Source organism: Microchirus variegatus, assembly GCF_963457635.1.
Source record: "Microchirus variegatus genome assembly, chromosome: 10".
Taxonomy (NCBI): domain Eukaryota; kingdom Metazoa; phylum Chordata; class Actinopteri; order Pleuronectiformes; family Soleidae; genus Microchirus; species Microchirus variegatus.
In genome coordinates, this window is record NC_139811.1 from 26,871,782 (window position 1) to 26,883,341 (window position 11,560).

The 11,560-nt window shown below is 38.7% G+C and overlaps 1 protein-coding gene across 1 annotated transcript; it reads right to left on the bottom strand.

The window, feature by feature from the left end:
- Positions 1 to 1,369: 1,369 nt before the first annotated feature.
- On the bottom strand, positions 1,370 to 11,174 carry rcn3 (reticulocalbin 3, EF-hand calcium binding domain). The gene is made up of 8 exons (XM_083896721.1): positions 11,094 to 11,174; positions 8,689 to 8,912; positions 7,619 to 7,812; positions 6,343 to 6,515; positions 5,441 to 5,501; positions 5,249 to 5,343; positions 3,477 to 3,584; positions 1,370 to 1,824 (listed from the first exon to the last, which is right to left on the bottom strand). Exons 2-8 carry the CDS (start codon positions 8,901 to 8,903, stop codon positions 1,717 to 1,719), a joined length of 954 nt encoding a protein of 317 aa, XP_083752847.1. The 5' UTR covers positions 8,904 to 8,912; positions 11,094 to 11,174; the 3' UTR covers positions 1,370 to 1,716.
- Positions 11,175 to 11,560: the final 386 nt, after the last annotated feature.

Below are 11,560 nucleotides of genomic sequence, written 5' to 3' on the forward strand. Positions count from 1 at the left end.
TAAAGGTCACAGAGTGGTCCTGTTGCATATATATGTTAGTTATGGAGGTCTACTTACATATATTAACTTGTTTTTATGGTCAAAAACCTCCTAGTTGCTGTAAACGAGCCGATAGAAATCTGTCTTTTCTAATGCTGTCCTCAGCCGCGATATTTCAGACTGAACTCTCACACCCAGAAAACAGAGTGTGTTGTGATTGGCCAGCCAGCGTAGAGCCTTCCCAACTGTCTTGTGATTGGCCAATACCCGGAAGTGACATATTCAGCACACCAGCTCTCAGAAGCGCAGCTCCCCCCTCTGGAACGATTGATGCACTGCTACTCATTATCAAAACATTGTTTTAACAGTGTTTAAAAATAGCTTCTTCACGACTCCCCGCCGCAGTCCCTTTTATGACTTTGACCTGGAGTCAGACCCAGAGTCAGAAGACACTGTCGCTTGTGAAACACCTCCACATCGGACATTATTCTTCTTCTGCGGTTCAATGTACGCAACCGGTTGTGCCCGAACTAGTGCCCGGAGCAGGACGTTCTGCTGTTCCGGAGAACCACTGTTTACGTAACTATAACAGGATTTTCAGAGATCTCGCTGAGCCCGAGATGACAATAAACACAGCGTTCTCAGCAGTGGCTGAACTGTTTGTTTTGAACGTTCAGGGCTTCATAAACAAGGTAATGACGCAGATACACACTAAAAAACAGCGTTAATTGGAACTTCCAGGCTGGGTCCGCTTTAAAGGTGAAGTAAGTAGTTTATAGTGACATCTAGAGGAGAGGCTGAAATTTACAACAAAGAACTGCTCCTCTGCTCACCCCCTCCCTTCCCTGAGCGCTACGGTATCCTCAGCCGGTCAAATGTTGTCCTTTTCATCTTTCTCCTTGTCAGCAGATGAGGTTCAAGTATTTATTCAGACAACGAGAGGACGAGGGACAGCTCTTCGTGGCCATGGCAGACGAAGTGGAGAGAGTGGAGGCGGGACTTCCGCTACAAGTAAATCGACGCTTGATTTGTTCTCTCATGTTTGTCTTTACAGGCTCCCGTAGAAACATGGCGTCTCGCTGCTAACAGTGGCTATGCAACAGCTATTTTACATGACTTTTTGAAACACTACGAAAATGAAACAAAGAATATTATACAGCGACTAGACAATGCAGGAGCACATAATATGTATAAAAAAGTGGATTTTGGGTTATATAAACCCATAAATACTACGCAGTGTCCCTTTAAGACAAATATTAAGCATTATCAAAAGAACTGGCAGGAAATCAGAAAAACACATCACTGACATGAGTAATTGAGCTTCAAAATAAAACATCTGTTGGAGAAAAAGAACAATTTTATTAAATGGTCAAGTCTAGAAAAAGTCAGTCATCAAATCTCTTCTTTCCGTATTTGTTTTTTGAATCCACTTTGTCAGTTAATGTTCACATTTACATTCTGACCGATGTAATGACGATTGTCTCAGATAAAAATCTGACCATCTCTAGTATTTCTCACAATAACATGCAAATAAAAAAAAGACGAGCAACACCTGTACTCACATACACAGTATGTGATTGCATGCTGAACTTGTGAATGTGTGTGCATTTGGATGTGACTGTGTGTATGAATACGGATAAACAACTACAGTATACCCCCTTCAAAATACCCCTGTAACCAAATGAAATGTCATAAAAATAGAAGCCAAAGGAGCTTCTGTTGGAGTGTGAAGGCTCATCAAAGCTCATCATGGCTCTTCGTTAAATCTTCCCCATAATTGGTGGCCTGGCTGCCCACAAACATGTTCCAGTTGGCCAGAATCTCCTTCTTGGTCATTTTCTCATCCTGTTATTTGATTGGTTTGTGATTGAAAGAAAAAGACAGAGGAGATGGAGGATAGGATATGAGGTAAGAGAGCATCAGGGGCAAGAGGAAGCAAGACAGAAAGAGAAAATTGTTAACAATTATTTGACAATTAACCCACTTATTTCCATCATGTGGAACAAATTATAAATTAATCCAGCAAATTACCAGAGGTTTCCCCCAAAGCAATTCAACTGGGTAAAAAGTGACAGTGAAGACAGTTTGTGTACAAGCGTTCAGTGAACACAGGTTCACTGTTCATGTTCCTGGGCAAACAGAGGACCAACATGATTGGTGTCTTTAGCCCTCACACTACTGTGATATATAAAGATTCTGTCTCTCACTGAGCATTTTATCACAATCTTATTCAGGCAACAAAGAGTCCTGTGGTGCTGATTGGCTTAATCACCACTGTGTGAACTCATTTGACGATAATTTGAATGGAACCATTTGTTACAGTTCGAAAAAACATGCAATGAATGTATGTATGAATGATGGTGTTGGTCGGAGGGGCCGTTTGATGCACATTGGCAGCCAAGCTTCTGTCAGTCTGCCCCAGAGCAGCTGTGGCTACACGTAGCTTACCCCCACCAGTGAGAATGTGTTCATTAATAATGGCCAATTTGTAAAGCGCTTTGAGTATCTAGAAAAGCGCTCTAGAAAAATGTAATGAATAATAATAATAAATTTTCCTGATTATCCTCGTTGTCTGAGAACTGTTTTATTTTGACACATCCTGTTTTGATTTGATACGCACCGCTTGTCTTTTCACATCACTTTATCACTTCCTGGGGCCTGATTTATAAAGCATGCATATGCACAAAAGAAAGGTGTACGCCACTTTCTAGGCAAAGTTCGGGATTTATAAGAAAAAATAAAAAACTTAACTAGAAACTCTGACCCACCACACATTAACACATTATAATTAATTATGCTGCAAAAATTCATAATAAGACAATATGTGGTCCATGCATGTCATGGGTTCTGGTTTCAAAGATGAACTCCTTACCAGCTGAGCTCATGGGGATGACACGACCATGGACGATTTTCTGTCCCTTCCCTGGCCATAAATATTAAATTTTAAAAGCCAAAGTGCGGGCTGTGATTGGCCCGTGGGCCGGACTTTGACATGCCTGATGTAAATGATGGAATTGCCTGTTTCACTGCATTCGTTGTGTTCTGTTCCCCCATGGAATTCATCTTTGTACTTTTTTTTTTTTTACACAGCCTTTTACATTGCGTTGTTTTTCTTTTAGTTTTATTTTATACTTTAAACAGATTTTTACTTGCACTCATCCCTTAGTTGGGTCCTTCTTAACAATCCTGACACAATTAAGTTGTCCTTTGATTGTTAACTAATAAGTCTTGGTTCCCATTTTGATTACATGTCAGTTATATATTTCTCCATCACTCCTCACTTCCCTGAGTGTGTCTCACTCACTAACCAGTGAAAGTAATCATCATGATCACTTTACTTTGAGGTTTGAGGAACAACATTCAACATTTTTCATTATATGATGGTCCAAACAACTAGCCAGTGAATAATAATACTAATAATAATACTAATAACAATAAATCACTAATGAGAAGAGTCATTAGTCATCTATGACAATGGGAGTGTGGACTGGCTCTACCTTGTCTGTGTCTGTCTCGTGGATCAAGTGTTTGGCTTCAGTGTCAGCATGGTCCACCTCCCCCGGCAAAATCCAGTTGGCGGTCTCAGCAGCATCCAGGTAGCCATCCTGCACATCACACAAACGCCTTATTGTAAGAATACTCAAAAAGCATCACAACAGAACCTGGGTCCAGTGTGCAAAACTTGAGTCGTTGCAGTAGACCACACATGCACTCCTCACAAAACGTTAGAGACATTCAACAAGAATATCCCTATGAAAAGTTCATACTACAGTGATATTCTACCATGAAAGCAGGGTATTTAAGTAGAAGGATGCAATGGTCATTTCTATATCTCAGACAAGAGCTTACAACAGTGGTTGCAATACCATGACAAAAGATCTCAACGTCTCAATAGCTTGATCAATTTTAAAGTCTTGGTCTCATGATGCCAAAATTTGAACATCAAGATGAAGACGACTGTTTGAATACAAATGGTATTACAATAACAATTGAACCACTACATCATACAGTTTTAATCACTTTGTTAGAGAACAACAAGTTTTCCAATAAGCACTGAAAGGTATAGGTTTAGAGAAGGTTAACTTAAGTTCACCTGTAAAGGTTATAGTGCATTTTACTTGCATTCTGAAATTGAATCCAAAAGGCCACTGGAGGGCAGTGGAATTTAATCTATGTACCTTTACCAACTCCAGGGCTCCGTTTCACAAAGCAGGTTCAACAAACTCTGAGTCTAACCCTGAACTCTGAGTTGATCTACTCTGAGAAAGGAAGTTTTCTGTTCCACAACAGCTGATTTGAGTTAGTTTGTTCAACTCGGAGTAGTTTCACCTGAAGTTAAGCGCGTGCACCACAAGTCTAAAAAGACAGCATCAATGGAGCCCTGTTTCGACGAGTCACCATGACAACGGGGAAGTGGAGGGTGACGTTCTTCACCCAGTGGAGTTTGAAATATTAATGCGCTCATACGGTGAGTTTGAGCATGTTTTTAGAAGGAAGTGTAACACAGCAGCAAAAGAGAGGGAGAACATTGATGCTCAGGTCAATGCGTAAGTTCAAGTGTCGTCCTTTGCACAATCACAATAATATTACAGGGAGAAACTGCTTGAGTTGTCGACTATTAATTTATTTCATTTAGGTGCAGAGAAGCACACTTGGCAGCAGTTTAAGATGAAACATTGAAAACATTGTTCAAACAGGTAAGACCTCTGCATTATCTCATGGGATTACCTCATTTTGATCATGTTTTACATTGTAAAGTAAATATGAAGTGGCTGTTTGACTGTACAGTTGTTTTATCACCAACATAATGATGTTTTCACACATAAATTAATTCTCATCTATATCATGTTCAAGTGCTCTGCATCGCCGACGTTCTATAAAAAAACTCCCATTTGCAAAAAGATGCATCGCAACACACAGTTTCTGCTGGATGTGAGAGCATGACTTTGGTTGGTAATGTTGGAAATGTAAGGACTGATTAGGTTGTGTATGTAAATGATGGACTGTGACGTGAAATAGTCAAAAAGAGAAGTGTCTGGAAATGCAAGAACATCTATGCGTGGTCTGATAATCATCTCCCTAAGAATATTGAATTCTCTGCGCAGTAATGCTGCACCTTCATCCACCTAACCTGGTCCTGACCAGGTATCAACTCCGGACATTTGCTTACTCTTTGTATAAATTCAGTCCAACCAAATAATACATGATGACAGCACACTGCTCCTGGCTGTTGTCTGTTCTGAGGTGACACATGTGAGCAGATGTTTACCTTGTTGGCATCTCTGAGCTCTGAGAAGTGTTTTTTCTCCGTCTGGACCCACTCAGGCTCACTGTCCCCGCTCTCAGGTGTGCTGTACATGTCACCTGTGGAGCAGCAACACACAAGTACACATTTTTGGCAGACTGTGTCAAGGTTCAGAGGGGAGGAAAGGGCGGTCAAAGACAACATGGAGTCATTTACCAATATATTCTTCCAAGCTGATCTTTCCATCACCATTCTTATCAATGTCTGCTATGGTTTCCTACACGAAGGAACAAAAACAATCAACAAGAGCTCTTTGAGGATGAAGAGCCAGTGAAAAGTACATTTCTGGCTACTATTTTCCTGTTAAATAAGTGATGTCATACAAGGATTTATGTTTTAAATAAAACACACACACACACACTCAATCACTACCCACGAAAGGCAGGTTTCAAACCTAAGGGCAGTTGAGAGTTCCCAGTTGACCCAGCTTGTGACAAAGCTGCTCCTACTCAAACTCACACTCTAACATGTTCTCTATGTTACCTGAATGTAAATAATAGTAACAAATCAAATGTCATACTTGTTAACACTAATGAAACAAACCTAAGTCACTGGTGATTGCCTGGGGCCCAAAGCTGAGGAATGTCCCTTGAGGTGAGCTCAGACATCATTATGGATCTTTTAAATGTCATCCTTTTCTAAATGGCAGGGGTGTTTAGATTTCTCTCTGTGCATTTCTTTTTTTGAGCAGAAAATCCAGATCCACACTTGCATTATTGACACAGTGGAAAACTGAGTAGCCTTAGCTGAGCCTTTTTGAGTGCTTTTTGTAATCGTATTTATAAATAAATATTATACTTGTCGACGTTCTCATGTTTCTGTGAGTCCTCTTTCAATATGAAATATTTATTGATGAGTTTGTCTTTATTTGAAATTTGATTTCACATTTAAATATATAAAAACTTACTTTGTTTTTAGACATTAATAAATCAATATATATATTCATTTGCAACTGATATTTTTCTTGTACAATCATTAATGAAAGGCTTTATTAATATTTCTGTGAATAAGGGCTTAATAATGATCTAGTTTCCAATCTCAATTTTCAGATTGTATACCTGCACGACAACATTCTTCATGTAGTCAAACTCCTCAGGATGAAGGAAGGCAGTGAATTCCTCACGTGTGGCGATGCCATCACCGTCTCGGTCAGCGGTCTTGAAGCGGCGCTCATCCCGCGTGAGCATGGACTTATAGGTGTCCTTGTCTTCAACATCATCAAACTCCCCTTCTGAAAAACAACGAGAACAACAGTTCTCAGTGACACACGTGATCAGTGTTTCTCATGTGGCTCTGGGTGGTCAAAGCAAACAAAATATGCATCTGTTCCTACATACTGACAGCTCCAGAACAGCTCCAGAACAGCTAACAACAAGAACCTGAAGTGACCCCACTCTAACAATGTTTGGTTTACTACCTATTCATTCATTTCTTTGATCATTTGTGTATTATTTAGTTTTGTCAGATGGGCTTGAGAGTTAAACATGTGACTTACTGGACAGTTAATGTATTTCATTATGAGACTATTAATATAATTTATGTTTGTCTGAGTGACAGTATCGTTTTTCCAAATATGGTTGAATGCAGTACTGACACATTTTTGTTAACATTGACTTTGCATTGTGCATCCTCAGCCTAAGATGTTTGTTCTCACCAAAACCAGAAATAAATGATTTTATCCATTTAACAATGGGTTGACCAAAAACAATCTACACAACTTTTTCTGACTGAAAACTTACTCCCCTGCACCAAAGTTCATAGAAATAAATCACAGTTTTTCAGTCACAGGGACACAGGAGCTGCTGGTAAACGGCGAACTCATTTGGTAATTTCTTCGTCACATTGGTAAACCTGAACCGAGGATTTCAACCACTAACCTCACAAAAGAACACATTTGAATTTACTGATAGAGGCAGCAGTGGATAAAAAGTTCCTGTGTACACTGATGTAGAAACACTCAATTCTATGGGCTTTGGTGCAGAAAGTGAGAGGTATACAAACTTCCACTTGAAGAGGTCTGTCTATAAAAAAGTTCTAAGTAAACTGAGTAAAGATCTATCGATAAATCTATAAATGCCAGAAACATCTGTCTGTTGGTCACACAAATGTCTGGCAGGTTGATGACTTACTAAGGGCACCCGTGTGTATGGGTACTGCAATACTTCATATACATATATATATATATATATATACATGTATCGTGTCTCAGGCTGGGGGTGTGCACAGTACCACCTGTCATCATCGAAATCTGTTGATGATGACAGAGATGAATGCAGAAAATAAAGCACAATAAACAGTTAGAGTTAGAAATGAATTCACAAAAAACAGAATTACCCATGTAGAAACCATAGGTGGTGTTTTTATATTCCTCCCAGCCAATCTTGCCGTCTTGATTCTTGTCATAGTCATTCCAGTGTTTGTTTACATTCTCCTCGATGTATCGCCTCTGCCGGTGTTTGATCCAATACCGAAGCTCTCCGTGACTGACATAACCATCTTTGTCAGTGTCAATGCGATCCACAATTTTCCTGTGGAGAGATGAACTCAAAGTTGTTATATAACTAACTTTGAAATAAATAAAAAACTAAACATATATGTATTAATTAAACAGTGAGGTGTCTCAAGCCATTTTCATACAAATGAGCAGAACCTTCATTTGGTTCCTCTGTATTCATAAGCTTTCATAAGCTAAATGTGAAAAAGGTCTGTAATTGTCCACATTTACTCAAAGCCTATAGTTGCAGATGGAACATTACTGTCAGCTGGTCCAAAAATGTTACTAATAAAAAAATATATATATATATATACTACTCACAAAATGTGCAGTTACCAAAAAAAACTGTATAAAAAACAGATATATTACCAAGTTACAAAAACATGCCATTAAGTATTATGTTTGAGGAAAATCAGCAAAAGACAAGGATCTCAGTTCATGAAAGACGTAGACACCCCCTTGTGGCAAAAATAAATGACTAGGATGTATGCTGGCGAGCTGCACAGCATTTTCAAGTCACTCATGGGAAAATTAATTGTATTAATTGAACGAATTACGGGTCATTATAAATTAGTTTGAACTGAATCTTTGGAACCAGTCCTAATACTGTAGGTATGTACAGTATAGTAATAGTATTCTTTTCTATTTGACTGAAAATTGGGGATATTGTTTATATTAATAAATAATTTTACTTTCTATATTTTTTTAAAGCTTAAGTTAAAAGACAATAAATAACAGTTGTTTCCTATAATATTGTAAGCAACAATCAATGAGTTATAACTCAGACAATTAAAATCAAATTTTTAAAGGACATCGGCTAAATATTGACATCATGAAAATAAAAAAAATATATGGAGACTTGTTTTTTGCCAGTATCGCCCACCCTTAGCTGGAGGTGAACCAAACATACGCTAATTTGTCTTTGCTCTCCTCTGGGGTCAGCTGGTCAAAAGTCTTGGCCTCCTCCTTGCCCAGAAAAGCCTCGTGGTCATACTGGAAGCCTTGAGCATCATCATGGGCGTGGTCACTCAGATCAGCATGGTGATGGATGCGCTTCTCCTGAGGGGGCACAGCAAAGGCAGCAGCTGCAAGGATGCAGACGGAGGCCAGCAACCTGAGCATCATCCTGATTGACTGGGGAGTGAAAAGACAAACAGAGAACAGGAAATAAAATATAATGGAGCAGAATCTACAGCTCAGTTTTTCACACTGAAATGCTTGCTAATACAGACAACAGTGGCAAACTAGGTCAATGTTTTTTTATGTAATGTTAACATAGCCATAGAAATGCATATGATGCAATTTAATTTAATTTAATTTAATTTAATTTAATTTAATTTTAATTTTAATTTTAATTTAATTTAATTTAATTTAATTTAATTTAATTTAATTTAATTTAATTTAATTATAAATAAATTACTAGGGATGCAGCGAAATGAAAATTGTTGGCCAAAAATCAGGAAACACTTATTATTTTAGAAATGATTTTGCCAATTCCGTACCATTGTTTTTTTGTTTTTTTTAATCTAATGGTGTTGTTATGAAAAGGACTGTGTGTACTTACCTCAATAAAGTCAAGGCATTGCAATTATAATGTATTATATTATAGAGTGTGCCCCTCGTCTGGACGGGCCTTTTTATTCTGTGCACTGCCCCTGCGCAGTTTGCCGCTCCGCCGTCTCCAAGCGGGCTCTCCTGGATCATTACACTATGCGCAGTTTTATCCCCACATCCAAGTAATGATCTTTATGACGAGGAGTTACGTAAAAGTGCAGGGGATCCAAGTAGATCTTAGTCAAATCTTTTCCCGCCATGGTCCAGCTCAATCTTTGTGTTGAAGACGCTTTAGTGCTATAATTAAGGGAATAACAGATGCATTGGATGATCTGTTCTCTTTAGTTAACTGTTCAGAGAGAGAATGTTCTCTGGTGTTACTTGAATGTCCTGGAGAGTTCATAATGTGTGCTATTTGCAGTCAAGTTTCACTTTTTGCGCAGAGACTTTCCAGCATTTAACAAGGTGCTGTTCCACCATGTACTCACATCTTGTTGGTGTTCCAAACTGATCTTGGACAGACGCTAAGCGGGAATAGACGAAAATGATCGGTGGCCCAAAATCAGTGCATGATCACACTTGCTTAATGAGACACACCTCTTTATTTATTTATCTTAAAAAAACACACAAACAAAAAATTATATTTTCATACATTCAATACCCACGTTATATTTTGAAAACGATCTCGTGAGCAAAAAATGTTCTTTTTTTCCTCCATGTCCCTTTAGGGGCTCCGTAACCTATGTATTTTAATACATTTTATTCATGTACGTATCAGCTGTTATAGATAAATCAGTGTAAATGATGTGTCCTCATCCAAACTACTTCTTCTAATCATAACAACAATAATAATAATAATCATTTCCATCAGGCTGTACACTGTGTAATGCTGCACTCCATAGGTCAAAACTGTCAGTTTATAAAGTTCTCATTCTTTTTCATCCATATTGCTGTTTTTCTGTTTTTTTCATTCTAAGAAGAGAAAGAGAAAAGAACAGCAATGCAACTGCCTTTAAACACCATCAGTACCTGAACTCAACATCATAATGTTTCCGCTCCACAAGAACATCTGTGCTTAGATTACACTTTGTCTGTAGAAAACAGCTTTTTCTGACACTTTTCCCCAGTTGAGAAGAATACTATGGAGAATATTTCAGTGTTCACATCATACATGAAACATCGAGTTAAGCTTCATCGAGGATCCCCGTCAGTCTGACGTTCCACGCATGCGTACAGCATCTAACATTCCATTCCAATAGGACCTATTCCTCATCAGAATATCAGCCTCTTGTATTCCGTTGAGTTGTAACCTTCCATGGTTGCCATGGTTACAACATGTTCTTCAATGTGTCTTCTGACAAGATAAGAGAAGTACGTCCCATGTGTACTTGTACTACTGAAGGTGTGTACCATTCATCCTCACAGAAAATCAGTGCGCACACACATTGTATGACCCAGGCATTGAGCAACATGTTAACAAATTTGACATCAAACATGAAAAACTCAAGCCAAGTTCGTGCTGCAGGACCCACACATTCATATATATTTACTTTATAAATAATCTCATTCAGTCCTAGAATGTCATCTTTAAGTGAAAAATGTAAGTTTGATGAAGGAGCTTTACAAGCTCCCTTCCTTCCATCACCACGGACTGTGAGTAATTCCATGACTGACGTCACCAACATTTAAAACATTCATTAAATTAATAATCTAAAGACTGCTTTGACTTCAACGCTGTTAGACAAAAAGACAGCAACTTACCAGCGTATGAGGAGCCAGACAACACGGCACGGATCTGCCTGCGTTGGCACTCTGCGCCTCTAAATACCAGCCTCTAGTGGGCGTGGCTTCTGCAGCACATAGCCAATAAGGAGCACCCTGACGAGATCTGGACCAATACAAAATGAGGAAGTAGTAAGAAAATGCTGTCTCATTGGCTGTTTACCGCCACGTTGTCACAAAGTGTCAAAAATATTTATTTATTTATCTTTTGTTTTGTTTTTTATCAGTGGCACACAAACTCATTTATTAAAATGTAATAATGACGTTACATTTCATGAACGAAATAAAAAAAAAAAAACGTAAAAAAAAACTTTGAGAAACTCAAAACTAAATGAGTTCACACAAAGCTGAGTGAGCAGCTCCACACACACACACACACACACACACACACACACGCGCGCGCGCGCGCGCGCACACACACACACACACCAGAGGTGGAAAGTAAA

Excerpts from the sequence above, each read along its gene's own strand:
- rcn3 (XM_083896721.1), bottom strand. The coding sequence starts at position 8,903 with ATGATGCTCAGGTTGCTGGCCTCCGTCTGCATCCTTGCAGCTGCTGCC. Across the intron at positions 6,516-7,618 it reads CACCTATGGTTTCTACATGG|AAGGGGAGTTTGATGATGTT; the intron begins GTAATTCTGTTT and ends GTTGTTTTTCAG. Across the intron at positions 5,502-6,342 it reads TGAAGAATGTTGTCGTGCAG|GAAACCATAGCAGACATTGA; the intron begins GTATACAATCTG and ends TCCTTCGTGTAG.